Source organism: Pseudophryne corroboree, chromosome 9 (assembly GCF_028390025.1).
Source record: "Pseudophryne corroboree isolate aPseCor3 chromosome 9, aPseCor3.hap2, whole genome shotgun sequence".
Classification (NCBI taxonomy): domain Eukaryota; kingdom Metazoa; phylum Chordata; class Amphibia; order Anura; family Myobatrachidae; genus Pseudophryne; species Pseudophryne corroboree.
In genome coordinates, this window is record NC_086452.1 from 417785019 (window position 1) to 417802896 (window position 17878).

Below are 17878 nucleotides of genomic sequence, written 5' to 3' on the forward strand. Positions count from 1 at the left end.
TTTATTTCCTCCGGCTAAATGCATTACAAGGCATAATTCTGTTTACCCTGGCATGTTAAATGTTCTTACATTGGTATTAGTTTTATAATAAACAACAAGTGTTAAGCTGCATACACACTTGCTGAGAAAATGAACAACCTCGCTTATTTTCACCCTTCACACTTTCTCAGCAAGTGTCTATGCTGCTGAGCAATGCGTGGCCCCATGGGTCGTTAACGCCCCTCGCTGTCGCCCGTGCATGTAGTTCAATTTGAACTGTCGTCGAAGATCTGCCGGCACGGCTGCGGCGTGACGTCACTGAGCGATAGGGTTGTCATATCGCTCGCTGTATACGCACTGCCGCCGACCGCCCGGCCCGTGAGGGGGAAACGCTAGGCGACGTCGCTCATAGAGCACGTCCCCTAGTGTGTACCCACCTTTATAGAGCATAATCCATGTGGGGTATCTCAGTGTTTTTTATATTACACTTTAGTACAGTATTTTATTCTTAAGGTTGTGTCTTATGATGTGTAGACTATGGGGGTGATTCCGAGTTGTTTGCTCGCTAGCTGCTTTTAGCAGCATTGCACACGCTAAGCCGCCGCCCTCTGGGAGTGTATCTTAACTTAGCAGAATTGCGAACGAAAGATTCGCAGAATAGCGAAAAGAAATTTCTTAGCAGTTTCTGAGTAGCTCCAGACCTACTCACAAATAGCGATCAGTTCAGTTAGTTTCGTTCCTGGTTTGACGTCACACACACGCCCAGCGTTCGCCCAGCCACTCCCCCGTTTCTCCAGACACTCCCGCGTTTTTCCCTGGCACGCCTGCGTTTTTCCGCACACTCCCAGAAAACGGCCAGTTTCCGCCCAGAAACACCCACTTCCTGTCAATCACACTCCGATCACTTCAACGATGAAAAATCTTTGTTCGGGCGTGATTAAATCTACTAAGTTTTGTGTTAAAATACTAACCGCATGCGCACTGCGAACCATGCGCATTTTTGCCTTAATCGCTTCGTTGCGAAAATCGGCAACGAGCGAACAACTCGGAATGACACTCTATATGACCTTGAAAGTACACATCTGAGGGGTCTACATCCACAGCACACGCCTTCTAGACTAACGACGCGTGGCGTGATTGCAGATTTTATGTGACTAGTTTTACAATTCTTGCCTATTTGTTTTTAAACCTGCTGTTTCATAATTGTTTCTTATTTACGTTACCTTAAATCCTTTCCCCCCGACAAATTGTGTCCCATATTTGATAGCCTATTCTTGTGATCTTTTCATGTACAGAAAGTGTTAACCTTTGGCGGTCACCGGCTCAGCGCAAGTGTGCAATGTGCATGGCCGAAAGGCATTACCCATCAATAAACCTGAGATTAGCTGCGCCTTATATATTTCCTGATCAGTGCATTTCTTTCTCTTTTTTTTTTTTCTCAGATGGCTCATTGTTATCTAGTTTCTTTTTAACGATGGGACATTCTAATGGGTCTGCCATCTGACACACATCTGTTCCAGCTTAAACAATATCGTCATTCATCTGAAGCTGTGAAACTCATCCGTTATCATACAAGCTGGGATTTTTTTATTTTTTTTTTTATGTGAAAAAATAAATAGCATGCAGGATGGTTGGCCGGGTGTTTCGTGTTAGGTTTGCAGTTATTAATTCATCGTGCCATATTCCCTGCATGTATTTCTGCCTTAGAAATTATTTGGAATAGAATCAGTGAAAAGAACATTTTAACTGCTAATGAAATAGAAATTTTCAGCCCGTGCCAAACTCCTGAAAGTCTTTACTGTGAATGTTAATTGATGCACGTGTTCCCCCGTCTCCTGAAACGGTCCTGCTGCTTTCTGGGTTTTATATTATTTTTGTGCACACCTGGACTAGTGTAGGTTTTCTTCACAAAACACCCTCTTTGATTGTCACTCGGAATTTTACAGGACAGATAAGACCTGGGAGGAGTAAACTGGAAATTAAATAGGAAAAATACTTTAAAGTGTTGCAGAGGGGGGAAAGACTGTACTGTCTCACTTTCCCCTTCCGAATATCACTTAGGCAATGTTTACTCAGAAAGTCATCCAGATGTTGCTCTCTGCGTGTTTCCATATTTTTGTAAAGGTTTATCCAGCATTCCAAGTCATCAACTTGGATCAATAAACAAACTTCTCCGTTGCATCTATTATCCTAGACTTTTCTTTGATTTCGTTACATATAGTAAAGCATGTCCCGCTTTCAGAGACATAATTGTGGCAGTCTTCAATCGATTTAAAGCTGCATTGCCAGCTAAGTTGGCGATTGCTTAAACATGCCACTTTAATATGGTGGCAGAGGGGGATTTGTGAGTGATTGGACCAGTCAGACCAGCTATTGAGAGGAGGTTCTGCTCACATCCCACCTCTGTCAGATAGCCTTGGTTTACCACCTGATTAACTGCAAAGCCCTGGTAAACGTGGGTGCATCAACTTTCATGACTCCGCAGAGGGAAGGTCTTGATCATGGCATGCGGTCATGTGACCGCCGCTGGGGATCCTAGCAGTCACCATGCCAACGCCAAAATCCAGTGTGTTCAAATGCAGGCCGACGGAATGCCGACCCACAGGCTCTATTCCCACTCAGGGTATCAACGACACCCATAGAGTGGGAATATAACCTGCGACGAGCCACCGAGCCCTCAAGGGGCTTTGTTGCGGTCACACACACCCCGTCGGCATTCTACTGCTGAGATCCCGAGGTCATTATGCTGATCGCCAGGCAGCGGCAGCCGGCAACGCGTTCCCAACCCCTTAATCATCCATAGGTGAATACCTTAAAGTCGAAACCTAGCATAAATCAATATAAGATTCGAATTTAGTATTTTTCATAGTATATATTAATGAGAAGGTGGCCATTTTCAACCATGTACTGTATGTCAGCTCAAAAATTTGGAAGCCTGGAAAGGGTGAGCTATGATCCATTAATCTGTAGCAGCACGCCACCAAAACGGAAATAAGAAATGTTATTTTCACATTTTCCACACTAAAACAGTTGTTAAGCGTTAAATATGCAATAAAATGTAATGTTTAGCCTTTAGTCATCGTATGTGGCACATTAAGTCTGTGGTCCTTAAGTGACCGCGTGTGTATGTAACAGCTCACCAGTTAGCCAGTGTTAGTGTTAGTTAGTTAGTTAGTTAGTTAGCTAGTCTAGCGTAAAGGCCGCACTGGTTGGCTTTTACTGTGGGAGATGTATGGGTAAATTTACTAAGGTGGGAATTTATTTAGAACGGATGATGTTGCTCGTAGCAACCAATTAGATTCTACTTAACAGTTATCTAGCTGCTTCTAGAAGATAATAGATAGAATCTGATAGGTTGCTATAGGCAACATCACCATTTCTAAAAAAAAAAACCTCCCACCTTAGTAAATTTACCCGGTAGTCTTGTCTGACATGTAATGCAGTGTGAGGTTCACTCTGTCTTCTCTTCCCTATATATTAGCCCCATATAAAATGTTCAGTCTAACCAGTAAGATATGTTGTTTTCGGCAAATGTGACAAGATATTTTGTTCAAAACATTTTTTATTTTATTTTTTTGCTAATACGGGAAAGATTTAGGAAGTGCATTCAAGAGTGTCGTGAGAATTTCTCAACAATCATTCAAAAATATAATGTTTGGTAATATGGATTAAAAAAATAAAGAAATAAGTCACCCCCAGCACAGACATCTAGGCAAATGCTTATGTATGGTCTGTTTATATATTGGAACTTACATTTTTAATCAGCGTTGTTTTATGTAGTGTTTGAAAAGTGAACCTCAAAGTAGACCATTTTATTTATTCTTCGTATTTGTTTTTTCTAATTAACAACTATGGGAATAGTCATAATGGGATAAAAAAAAAATATGAAATCCTTTAACGACTTGCAGTTAGTACTGAAACCTGAGATGTGATGTGGAATTTATTGGATTTCGGTGTAGGAAAGTTTGACCTCTGTTTCAGGATTGTGAGATGGCATCATGAGGCATTTATCATGCACGGAGATGACCAACTTCCTGTGAGATTTCAATGTGTCAACTTCGCCTATGGTGGTGACATTGATTTCTTCTCGCTGTCAGTTCCTGTCTAAACAGATAACCATTCTCTCATGCCGGGGCATCTGTCAGCTTTTTTTTTTTTTATTCCTGCCTAACCAAAGTAACTTCATGTATTAATCATTGCTAATGACACACTGAATTAGCCAATACTTCTAAAATGAAGCACTTGAAAATAATAATAAAAATGTCTTAATGTGTTAGGTGCAAAATTAAAGTGTATAACTGCTTAACACGGTACCTAGACACTGCTGTTTGTTTTTGATATCTTTTTGCAAAAATAAGTATTAATTTTTTGCACCTGGCTGTCATTAATATGCATTGAAGATCCAGGTCCCACCTACAAATCTGACGTCACTCAATAATTAATGATCCCTGGTAAACCTGATAATGCAGAATAAAGATCGATGTAGCTTTGCGAATCGACGCATTCTGAAGATACTAAATAGTAGTGTTAATATAGGAACAAGATTATCTGATTGTAGTAATCCTTTCTGTAGTACAGTTTTGATAATAGAAGCAAACATTCTTTTTTGTTGTTGTCATATAAGGATTAACCTGCCCCCTACTGTACATTGGTATCCGTTCACATGGTCGACCATGTTATGGTCGACAGTCATTAGGTCGACCACTATTGGTCGACATGGACACATGGTCGACACATGAAAATGGTCGACACATGAAAAGGTCGACATGGTTTTTTTTACTTTTTTTTCTTTGGGGGAACTTTTCCATACTTTACGATCCACATGGACTACGATTGGAACGGTAAAGTGTGCCGAGCGAAGCGGTAGCGGAGCGAAGGCACCATGCCCGAAGCATGGCGAGCGAACGCGGTGCACTAATTGGGGTTCCCAGTCACTTTACGCAAAAAACGACACCAAACAAAGTTAAAAAACTCATGTCGACCTTTTCATATGTCGACCTTTCACGTGTCGACCATTTTCATGTGTCGACCATGTGTCCATGTCGACCATGTCAATGTCGACCAATAGTGGTCGACCTAATGACTGTCGACCATTCATACCGGAACCCTGTACATTATATAGTGAATAATGTATCCTCTGACATAGGCCTCATTTGTCCCAGTCCAAATTGGGCTTGTTTGTCGCTGTTGGGGTCATGGTGGTGGTGTGCCAGCTTCCTCGGAAGTGGTTTTAGCATTTTCAAAACTCTAGTCCATCCCCAGCCCATCTTACATAAAAAGATATTAAAATAGTTGCAGGTACCAGGACAGGTGGTGAAAGCGGGTGGTCTTCTGTTTGCCGGCGGTCGGGCTCCCGGCGCTCAGTATACCGGCGCCGGGAGCCCGACAGCCGGCATACCGACACTTATTTTCCCTCGTGGGGGTCCACGACCCCCATAGAGGGAGAATAAAATAGTGTGGCGCGCGTAGCGCGCCACCGTGCCCGTAGCGTGTCGAGCGCAGCGAGCCCGCAAGGAGCTCATTTGCGCTCGCCAAGCTGTCGGTAAGCCGGCGGTCGGGCTCCCGGCGCCGGGATGCTGGTCGCCGGGAGCCCGACCGCCGGCCAGCTGTAGTGAACCCGGTGAAAGCACCCCCTTAATATGGCGGGTTGGGGCCTACCTCCTAACTTCCCAGCAGTTGGGGCACCCTACTGGCTGTAAAGTCTCCTAAATGGGGACAGTGTGGCAGGCTGGTGATGTCACTAATACCTATATTGATAAGGTGTATTCTCATGTTAAGTAATGGTGATTCCATTGCTGGGGCACAGTAACAAGAAATGTGTTTGCAGCAGTCTGGAGGATAGTTGCTTTATGGATAATGCAGATGCTGTAATGGAGGATGGTTTACTGGAAATGTCATCTATCAGCCAGTTGTTATATACTGGTTGCCAGGTGTGAAATCACAGACAGGAAATGAAGGCTATGTTCTGTACATTCCGCATCTCATGATGTCATGTTTACCCAGACAAAGCCTCTCTTTCTTAGCTGTTATCTACCACACTATTTCCCTGCAAAGATCATGAATCGGATATTCAGATTTTTCAATTGTTCTAAAACCACTTGTCAGCTGGCTGTAAAAGCACGGCTGACATAGCATCCCTTGTGAAATGACGGATATGTATCCATGCTAAGATGTTCTTGTACATAGTAAGATCAGGTTGCGTACTTTGGTTCCCATCTAGATTTATTATACTACTTTTCTTTGCAGAGGCAATACTTGTTCTGGATTAATTATTATGCTACTAGGTTTATGGATCTGCTTTTGTAATACCATTGCACACGATTGGTCAGGGATTCCAGCCAAGTGCGGATGTGTTGATTCGTTAATCTACTCTCTACTCATACTTTTTGTAATTTCTAAAACATGTTCCCCTTTTTACCTATATGTGCTTTTTTTTTTTTAAATTCTTTTAAAAAGGTCCGAAACAAAATTATTCCTGTCTCGTACAATCAGCATAGGGCAAGATTATTGTTGATTAAAGTGACCTTATAATGAAAACTTTATTTAGCTGAAAACAAAATATATTGGTACTGCTCTACTTTACCTCCGCTTATAGCCTTACCAGTTCACTTTCATACAAATACAGACGGTAGTGAGCAGGGACTAGGTTATACACCGATTTGTCCCGTTTCAAACATAGGGAGAGCTGCATTACTGGCGCTTCAAGCGCCAGCAGCGCTGCTTCTGGTCGCCTTTGGGGCAGCGCTGCCTCTGGGCATGGCTGATGTTAACGAGGAGCGCGCATCGTTAACGATAATGATTGTATACACTAGGCGATATTGTGAACATTATCGCTCAGAAAGCCCTTTCTGAGCGACATTGTTCACAATATCGCCTAGTGTGTATGGGGCTTTAGAGATGTAATATTAGGCAGTGCTGTGTTAGGGGCGTAATGTTAGGCAGTGCTGTGTTAGGGATGTAATGTTAGGCAGTGCACTGTTAGGGAGGTAATGTTAGGCAGTGCTGTGTTAGGGGCGTAATGTTAGGCAGTGCTGTGTTAGGGAGGTAATGTTAGGCAGTGCTGTGTTAGGGGCGTAATGTTAGGCAGTGCTGTGTTAGGGATGTAATGTTAGGCAGTGCACTGTTAGGGAGGTAATGTTAGGCAGTGCACTGTTAGGGAGGTAATGTTAGGCAGTGCTGTGTTAGGGAGGTAATGTTAGGCAGTGCTGTGTTAGGGGCGTAATGTTAGGCAGTGCTGTGTTAGGGATGTAATGTTAGGCAGTGCACTGTTAGGGAGGTAATGTTAGGCAGTGCACTGTTAGGGAGGTAATGTTAGGCAGTGCTGTGTTAGGGAGGTAATGTTAGGCAGTGCTGTGTTAGGGGCGTAATGTTAGGCAGTGCACTGTTAGGGATGTAATGTTAGGCAGTGCTGTGTTAGGGAGGTAATGTTAGGAATGTAATGTTAGGCAGTGCTGTGTTAGGGGCGTAATGTTAGGCGTTGCTGTGTTAGGGATGTAATGTTAGGCAGTGCTGTGTTAGGGGCGTAATGTTAGGAATGTAATGTTAGGCAGTGCTGTGTTAGGGGCGTAATGTTAGGCAGTGCTGTGTTAGGGATGTAATGTTTAGGCAGCACTGCGTTAGGGGCGTAATGTTAGGCAGTGCTGTGTTAGGGATGTAATGTTAGGCAGTGCTGTGTTGGGAAGGTAATGTTAGGCAGTGCTGTGTTAGGGATGTAATGTTAGGTAGTGCTGTGTTAGGAATGTAATGTTAGGCAGTGCTGTGTTAGGGATGTAATGTTAGGAAGTGCTGTGTTAGGAAGGTAATGTTAGGAAGTGCTGTGATAGGGATGTAATGTTAGGTAGTACTGTGTTAGGAATGTAATGTTAGGCAGTGCTGTGTTATACCATGTTCAGACTGACAATTAGCGGGTTGCACCCGGGACTCGTGCACGAGACCTTCCCAGGTGCAACCCGCTTGAGACCCCGTTCAGACTGGTGGCCCCGACACGGCAATATGCCGTGTCGATGATGTCACCGGGTCACATGCGGGGGCGGCGCTTGGAGATCAGATGATCTACAAGCGCCGCCCGCTCCTATAGTGTGAATGGGTCCCGGATTGCATCGATCCGGGAACACCGTTCACACTTGCGCCTGACCCGGTATTGACCCAGGAATAACCCTTCTTTATTCCCGGGTTGAAATACTAGGTCAGACGACCCGGGAACTTGCCAGGACCCCCGTTCACACTGCAAATAAATCCGGATTACTGCGCGTTCACGTGCAATAACCCGGATTTTTAAAGGCAGTGTGAACGTGGTATTAGGAAGGTAATGTTAGGCAGTGCTGTGTTAGGGATGTAATGTTAGGCAGTGCTGTGTTAGGGATGTAATGTTAGGCAGTGCTGTGTTAGGGAGGTAATGTTAGGCAGTGCTGTGTTAGGGATATAATGTTAGGCAGTGCTGTGTTAGCGATGTAATGTTAGGCAGTGCTGTGTTAGCGATGTAATGTTAGGCAGTGCTGTGTTAGGGATGTAATGTTAGGCAGTGCTGTGTTAGGGATGTAATGTTAGGCAGTGCTGTGTTAGGAAGGTAATGTTAGGCAGTGCTGTGTTAGCGATGTAATGTTAGGCAGTGCTGTGTTAGCGATGTAATGTTAGGCAGTGCTGTGTTAGGGATGTAATGTTAGGCAGTGCTGTGTTAGGGATGTAATGTTAGGCAGTGCTGTGTTAGGAAGGTAATGTTAGGCAGTGCTGTGTTAGGGACCTAATGTTAGGCAGTGCTGTGTTAGGGACGTAATGTTAGGCAGTGCTGTGTTAGGGACGTAATAGAAACATAGAATTTGACGGCAGATAAGAACCACTCGGCCCATCTAGTCTGCCCCTTTTTTTATCCTTTAGGCAATCTCAACCCTTTTTGAACCTTAATTCTTTGTAATGTTAGTCAGTGCTGTGTTAGGAAGGTAATGTTAGGCAGTGCTGTGTTAGGGATGTAATGTTAGGCAGCGTTGTGTTAGGGATGTAATGTTAGGCAGTGCTGTGTTAGGGATGTAATGTTAGGCAGTGCTGTGTTAGGGATGTAATGTTAGGCAGTGCTGTGTTAGGGATGTAATGTTAGGCAGTGCTGTGTTAGCGATGTAATGTTAGGCAGATCTGTGTTAGGGATGTAATGTTAGGCAGTGCTGTGTTAGGGATGTAATGTTAGGCAGTGCTGTGTTAGGGATGTAATGTTAGGCAGTACTGTGTTAGGGAGGTAATGTTAGGCAGTGCTGTGTTAGGGAGGTAATGTTAGGCAGTGCTGTGTTAGGGATGTAATGTTAGGCAGTGCTGTGTTAGGGATGTAATGTTAGGCAGTACTGTGTTAGGGAGGTAATGTTAGGCAGTGCTGTGTTAGGGAGGTAATGTTAGGCAGCACTGTGTTAGGGATGTAATGTTAGGCAGTACTGTGTTAGGGAGGTAATGTTAGGCAGTGCTGTGTTAGGGATGTAATGTTAGGCAGTGCTGTGTTAGGGATGTAATGTTAGGCAGTACTGTGTTAGGGAGGTAATGTTAGGCAGTGCTGTGTTAGGGATGTAATGTTAGGCAGTGCTGTGTTAGCGATGTAATGTTAGGCAGTGCTGTGTTAGGGATGTAATGTTAGGCAGTGCTGTGTTAGGGATGTAATGTTAGGCAGTGCTGTGTTAGGGATGTAATGTTAGGCAGTGCTGTGTTAGGGATGTAATGTTAGGCAGTGCTGTGTTAGGGAGGTAATGTTAGGCAGTGCTGCGTTAGGGGCGTAATGTTAGGCAGTGCTGTGTTAGGGAGGTGATGTTAGGCAGTACTGTGTTAGGGAGGTAATGTTAGGCAGCACTGCGTTAGGGGCGTACTGTTAGGCAGTGCTGTGTTAGGGAGGTAATGTTAGGCAGTACTGTGTTAGGGAGGTAATGTTAGGCAGTGCTGTGTTAGGGAGGTAATGTTAGGCAGCACTGCGTTAGGGGCGTACTGTTAGGCAGTGCTGTGTTAGGGAGGTGATGTTAGGCAGTACTGTGTTAGGGAGGTAATGTTAGGCAGCACTGCGTTAGGGGAGTAATGTTAGGCAGCACTGCATTAGGGGCGTACTGTTAGGCAGTGCTGTGTTAGGGATGTAAGTTAAATAGGGCCCAGCAATGTGTGTTAAAAGTCAGAAGGTTTCTGCTACAACAACTTGTATAGAGGAATCTCTCAATATCTGACCTGTACACTTTTGCCACAATGCAGACATTTATTGCACATACTGTAAGCCTTGTTTTATTGTTGTATATTGTTGCATCAGACACTCAAGCCGTACTGTTTTTTCTGCATTGCAGCGTGAGGTTTGAGTTGTACGATTAGCTGCTTACAAACAGAGGAATATCTGGGTGCCGAATGCATTGAGAACGTGCATCTGTAGAATACATTGGCCGGGGGTCCACCATAAAATTCAGGCTGGAGACAGCAGACAGGCTGACTCTAGCTGCATTAGGTTAGAACGTGTAAAACAGTCAACACGGAACGTTATCCGTGCCGGGTTAGACTGAAAGGAAATAGACACCCACCATCACCATGAGCTCTAAGACAAGATAAAAGACTTAATGTTCCATTGTCCCACAGTACGGGGGAACATTTGTACAGCAATATAATAGTACTTGGCATTGGTAACGCTCCTATGACTTTACAAAGCTGTTTTCCAAACGTTTGCCACTGGTTGATTATTTTAGCACTAAAGACGCTTTATTCGTTGTATATTATACTTATTTTAGGCCACCCAAGGTTAGGATGTGCTAGCTTTATTCATACTCCAACTGCGGAAAAACTACAGGATCCGGTGTTTATTCATTGGCTGTAAACTGTGCACTAGAAGAAGTTGAACTCATTTAAATTTTATTTACTGAACACATATTTCAGTTGGCAAGTCTTATACTGATTGTATATAGAGAACAATCCACTTTAATCCAACTTTGACTTGTGTTGCTAGAAACCTTCAGAGAACAGGTAAAACGTTGTGTTCAATGATTGCTAATCAAAAAAAAATGTTGTTTTTTTTTCTAGATCCCGTTTTCATTGGTTCAGTTTCCACTCTGGGAGTTTTTAAAGGTGTGTAAGAAAAACCATAAGTCTACTGTTATTTACAGCTTTACAATCAGTGTCTAATTGTGACTATCGATGTAGTAATGAAATACTCTTGCGGAGTCTTGTATATATTCATAAAACGTGAATTTCTGTTCCATTGCATTTGTATGTGTGTGATAACCTTGGAACAGTGGTACTACTACAGCTGGGATTCTCAATGCCCATTATAGGTCACATTAGTTTTATTACTGGTTGTGTTTCAACAAAGTATTGTAAACACAAGGGAGAGATCCTCCCACATGACAAATTCCAGGTACTTGCCGACGGTCAGAATACTGACAGCGGCATCCTGACATACAGGATCCTGACACCTAGGAGGTTAGAATACTAACCCTACTCTTCTACCTCCCTAACCCACCCTTCTTGCAGCTTGACCCTAACCGCCCCCACACCACCACCACCACAGCCTAACCAGCCATCTCCGGTGGTCCCTAAACCTAAACCCCCACCAGCAACCTAAACTTAACCCTCTCACCCCCACAGCCTAAACCTTCCTGTTGGTGCCTAACTTTTTTGCCCCTCCGCAGCCTGAACTTTCCATGGAAAGATTTACCATATAGCCACCATCTGACTCCCATCTGATCCCTACTATGTGGTGCATGAACTTTAGAGAACAGAAATATTGGGACTAAACACCCGAACCAGAGTGAAAGTGAGGTGTAAAGTAGGATGAACGCAGAATCAGGCGCAGGAAAACAAACAATGGGAAGACTTGACTGGACAATGACACAGTGTAAAAATAAAATACACCACTGGTGTCCAACAATATAAGATATATTACAACACCAATGGCTAGCAAGAGCCGCAACTGCTAGCTAAGCATTTATATATTTTATGCCAGAGCACAAAGTAATAGATTCAAAAGAAGGACAAACACGACCTTAAACAGGGGGGAAAAAAGAAAGCTAGAAAATAATATAATAATACAGGTTGAGTATCCCATATCCAAATATTCCGAAATACGGAATATTCCGAAATACGGACTTTTTTGAGTGAGAGTGAGATAGTGAAACCTTTGTTTTTTGATGGCTCAATGTACACAAACTTTGTTTAATACACAAAGCTATTAAAAATATTGTATTATAAGACCTTCAGGCTGTGTGTATAAGGTATATGTGAAACATAAATGAATTGTGTGAATGTAGACACACTTTGTTCAATGCACAAAGTTACAAAAAATATTGGCTAAAATGACCTTCAGGCTGTGTGTATAAGGTGTATATGTAACATAAATGCTTTCTGTGCTTAGACTTGGGTCCCATCACCATGATATCTCATTATGATATGCAATTATTCCAAAATATGGAAAAATCCCATATCCAAAATACTTCTGGTCCCAAACATTTTGGATAAGGGATACTCAACCTGTAATACAAAAAAATAAATAAAAAAATCCTGAGTTGATATCGTTGGCTCTAAAATTATCACTGATCTCCATCTCCCCACAAGGAATATCTGGTTGGAAGAAGCATTGTCCTTATTTAGTTCCGGTCCTCTGTGCATACTGGACATATGATCCCTAAAATCTGTTGTAGTCTAACCAGAATCAGACATTTTTTGCAGGGACAAAAATATACTAGTTTTTAGGGTTTGCATGTAAAGCGTTCAGGGAATGGTGAACAATTGATGGCCATATGTGATCATTTTTGGGTAAATAGCAAAGCTTTGTTCAGATGAGTACACAGATCAGATGCAGAATATCATTGGAATCATCCGTATATGGTAAATCTTCAAGTTGATTCTCTGCCATTCGTACATACAGCCAGATGCGCCATTATAGCTTTAGAAATATTGGCCATCGGCTGTGCAGCAGGGCGCACGTGATATGTCTGTGAACGACGTCATTATCAGACATAACAGGGGTACACACCTGCCAACAGGCTCGCGATATATCGGCCGTTCGCTCAAACATGCAATATATTGCCTAGTGTGTACCCAGCTTTAGAGAGTTCTTGAAAACGAAAAGATCATCAACTCAAGGAAACCAATGGCTTGTCTCTCCATGTGACTCATTGGGGGCATATGAAGGCAGTAAGAACTTTATGGAAGAGGCTTTGGGGGCACGGCAAAGCACAAAGCTCATCCATAAACCAAAGTTGTTCTGTGGTGAGTAGTAGGATTGTGTGTTAATTATGGGTTTCCTCAAATTGAGCTTTATGCAGATTGACAAATGATGGTTCTACAAGCAAGCCTGTCTCAACATCCAAGCATTGTATATAGAACTCCTTTTCCATTAATCGATTAATATAAATTCAGGCGCTTTTGACTGAGCTGGTTTTCTAAGCTGTTGTCAAATGGGGTGATAGTCAGTCACCCTAATACAGAAAGGAAAATAATTATATAAAAACAGCGCTATAATAGGTGCTTTTCAAAGAAAAATTAATATTCATTTAATATAAAAGAAACCATGTAATAATGACACAGAAATATATAAAACATTCATGAATATAAATTTAAAAAGAGCCTCAATGCCAGTCTCTTGACCACAATTAGTCTCTCTTAGGGCAAACTCGATAAGCCAGTAGTAGTCTACTGCAATTTGAATCGGATATCCAGTATCCTTCAGGCAGTATGAAAACGTTAGTGGGACATCCAGTCTTAAGGTAAATAATTACCAGATTCCTTGTGGTTTTGGCCGGGTATTCCACCTAGCGAGGTTCAGTGCATACTTCTGTACTACGCAATGGGGGTCATTCAGAGTTGATCGCTAGCTGCATTAGTTCGCTATGCAGCGATGAGGCAAAGAAATGGCACTTCTGCGCATGCGGCGCAATGCGCACGCGCGACGTACTATTACAACGGCCGATGCAGTTTCACACAGGGTCTAGCGAAGCTTTTCAGTCGCACTGCTGACCGCAGAGTGATTGACAGGAAGTGGGCGTTTCTGGGTGTCAACTGACCGTTTTCAGGGAGTGTTCGTAAAAACGCAGGCGTGCCAGGAAAAACGCAGGCGTGGCTGGGCGAACGCAGGGCGTGTTTGTGACTTCAAAACAGGAACTGGATAGTCTGTAGTGATCGCAAGTGCTGAGTAGGTATTGAGCTACTCAGAAACTGCACAAAAAAACTTTGTTGCCGCTCTGCGATCCTTTCGGTCGCACTTCTGCTAAGCTAAAGTACACTCCCAGTGGGCGGCGGCATAGCGTTTGCACGGCTGCTAAAAACTGCTAGCGGGTGATCAACTCGGAATGACCACCCATATCCGCTGTGGTTTTCCCCTTTATTAAGTGTCCACAGTGGTGAATGCTGGAATCTCCAGTGGCTTTGACAACTGCAGAATGTCCCACAAACTGGTCTGGCAGTGCCCTGGTCAGAGGCTGGCTCCCTTACACATTTCGCTGTCACTTGGCAGCTTTATCAAAGGTACTGGATGTCCCACTAACGTTTTCATACTGCCTGAAGGATACTGGATGAACAATTCATATTGCAATAGACTACTACTGGCTTATTGAGTTTGCCCTAAGAGTGACTAATTGTGGTCAAGAGACTGGCATTGAGGCTCTTTTTACATTTTTAAATTTATATTCATGAATGTTTTATATATTTCTGTGTCATTATAACATGGTTTCTTTTATATTAAATGAATATTAATTGTTCTTTGAATAGAACGCCTTTTCCAACCTTAAATAATTAAAATGACACAAATATAACAACACTCTCCGTAACGGGACAGGTGGTTGTACAGGCATGAGTGGAGCAAACCTTTGCACCACAATGAGACTCTGGTCAGTGGATAAAAATGTGTATATAAACGGATGTTTATTTACAGGTTCTGATTAAGATTTCTGGATGCCCTAAGCTACTGCACTTTTAGCACTGACTGCAATTCTGCTAAATACAGTGCACAGCATACAGTGGGACAAAAAAGTATTTGGACAGCCACCGATTGTGCAAGTTGACTGACTAAATTATGAGAGAGGTCTGTAATTTCCATCATAGGTACACTTCAACTGTGAGAGACAGAATCTGAAGAAAAAAAACTAGGAAATCACATTGTATGATTTTTAAACAATGTATTTGTATATTCTTGTGGAAAATAAATATTTGGACACCTACCAAGCAGCAAGATTTCTGGCTCTCACAGACCTGTTACTACTTTAAGAAGCTCTTCTATCCTCCACTCGTTACCTGTATTAATGGCACCTGTTTGAACTGGTTATCTGTATAAAAGACACCTGTCCACACCCTCAAACAGTCAGACTTCTACCTCTCCACCATGGCCAAGACCAGAGAGCTGTCCAAGGATACCAGGGACAAAATTGTAGAGCTGCACAAGGCTGGGGTGAGCTACTCGACAATAGGCAAGCAGCTTGGTGAGAAGAGATCAACTGTTGGCGCAATTATAAAAAAATGGAAGAAATACAAGATCACTGACAATATCCCTCGACCTGGGGCTCCATGCAAGATCACACCTCGTGGGGTATCAATGATCTTGAGAACGGTGAGGAATCAGCCCAGAACTACACGGGGGGACCTGATCAATGACCTCAAGAGAGCTGGGACCACAGTCACAAAGATTATCATTAATAACACACTACGTCGTCACGGATTGAAATCCTGCAGTGCCTGAAAGGTCCCCCTGCTTAAGTCAGCACATGTCCAGGCCCGTCTAAAGTTTGCCAGTGACCATCTGGATGATCCAGAGGAGGATTGGGAGAATGTAATGTGGTCAGATGAGAGCAAAATCGAACTTTTTGGTATAAACGCCATGTTTGGAGGGAGAAGAATGATGACTGGCATCCCAAGAACACCATACCCACTGTGAAGCATGGGGGTGGAAACATCATGCTTTGGGGCTGCTTTTGTGCAAAAGGGACAGGACGACTGATCCATATTAAGGAGAGGATGAATGGGGCCATGTATCGTGAGATTTTGGGCAAAAACCTCCTCCCCTCAGTAATAGCATTGAAGCTGGAACGTGGCTGGGTCTTCCAGCATGACAATAACCCCAAACACACTGCCCGGGCAACTAAGGAGTGGCTCCGTAAGAAGCATTTCAGGGTCCTGGAGTGGCCTAGCCAGTCTCCAGACATCAACCCAATAGAAAATCTGTGGAGTTAAAAGTCCGTGTTGCCCAGCGACAGCCCCAAAACATGACAGATCTAGAGAAGATCTGCATGGAAGAGTGGGCCAAAATACCTGCTACAGTGTGTGCAAACCTGGTCAAGAACTACAGGAAACGTTTGACCTCTGTAATTGCCAACCGAGGTTATATTACAAAGTATTGAGTTAAACTTTTTGATTGTCGAAATATTTATTTTCCGCAAGAATATACAAATAAAGTGTTTAAAAATCATACAATGTGATTTCCTAGGTTTTTTTTTTCAGATTCTGTCTCTCACAGTTGAAGTGTACCTATGATGGAAATGACAGACCTCTCTCATCTTATTAAGTGGGTCAACTTGCACAATCGGTGGCTATCCAAATACTTTTTTACCCCACTGTATATGAGTGCTCAGGAAACCACCAACCATACTCAACGTTGCTTCTGGGGAATGCGTGGAGGACTTGCATGCAGCTCTTCAGGCTACGCAGGTGGCACTTTGCCACAATATATTTAAAAATACATGGCCATATTGACAAAGCATTCTGGTAGTCACTTTTAACCTCTCCTCAATACTGTATTGGGATGGGATAACTAACAAGGTTGGACTGAATTAGATCTTCTTTGTATTCCCCAGCTGCCAACTGAGTGGTGTCCCCCAAGGCCTAGTGCCCTAGGCTGCAGCCAAATGGTTGATCAGGGACTGGTTATCCTTTTGTAATATACGGCCATCTGTAGCCATCACTGGATATGTAGATCTCCAACTGAGGAACAAATACATATTTTGACAGATCATTGGTACGAAGTTTACTGTACTTTTAAGTATAAATAATACTGTTTTCTGATTTTAATATTTGGCAAATAATAATGTTATCTGTCTGAGAAAGGTGTTAAAATTAATATGAATCAAAAAGGGTTGAGATTGCACAGAAGCATAGGCCCTTTGGCAGAATTGCCATCCCATGCGAGTAGAGGATCTGGTCATTGAGATTTACAGTCTGTTATGAGGCTAACATGGAGGTTTGGGGGAATCGCCGTCCACCAGGGACGTGCAGGCAGGGGAGGCAGTGCCTCCCCTGTCTATTGATTAAAATAATACAAAGAAGATATTTATGACACAGCTACTGTGTTATAAGTATGTAGTCTAGTCTTTATATTATGTTAATCAATTTTATGGTGTTAAAAAAAACGTTTTAAATGTGTCAGAGGCACCGCTCTCGGTGCCTCCTGCTGTCATTTGTGAGAGGGCTGGAAGCGGGGGGCGGGCCAAGCATTGGGCAGTAAAAGCCCATTAAAAAAAGGTATGTAAGCGGCACCTCTAGAAGTGCCTCTTTGCCAAATCACATCTAATTCTGTGACAGGGGCGTGCTTTCATATGAGCTGAAAGCACGCCCCTGTCACTGAATTAGATGTGATTGGGCAGTGGGCAGGACCAGTCCAGCCGAGCAGCAAAGCTGTGCTCGGCGGCAGGGGTAGATCGGCTGGCGCTGTTTGGGGCTCCTTATGATTGAGTTAGTGGCAGCGGCGCCACCGGCGGCAGGGGCAGGTCGGCTGGCGCTGTTTGGGGCTCCTTACAAGTGAGTCAGCGGCGGCGGCAGGGGCAGATCGTCTGGCGCTGTTTGGGGCTCCTTTTGTGTTAGGCAGCAGCGGCGGCGGGTGACGCTGGGAAGAGGGCATGACCTCTGCTGCAGCCCTTGCTCTCACTGCATATGCCGAGAAGTAAACTCCAGTGGCAGAGTGGGGGGTACTCTGATGAGA

At 43.5% G+C, this 17878-nt stretch overlaps 1 protein-coding gene across 1 annotated transcript in view; it reads left to right on the forward strand.

Moving 5' to 3' along the window:
* The window catches only part of SLC25A26 (solute carrier family 25 member 26), a 386727-nt gene that overhangs the window by 322076 nt on the left and 46773 nt on the right, over positions 1-17878 (forward strand). The window contains exon 6 of the mRNA XM_063940924.1: positions 10999-11043. Coding sequence (XP_063796994.1) covers positions 10999-11043 — 45 coding nt within the window. The remainder of the gene's footprint in view (positions 1-10998; positions 11044-17878) is intronic.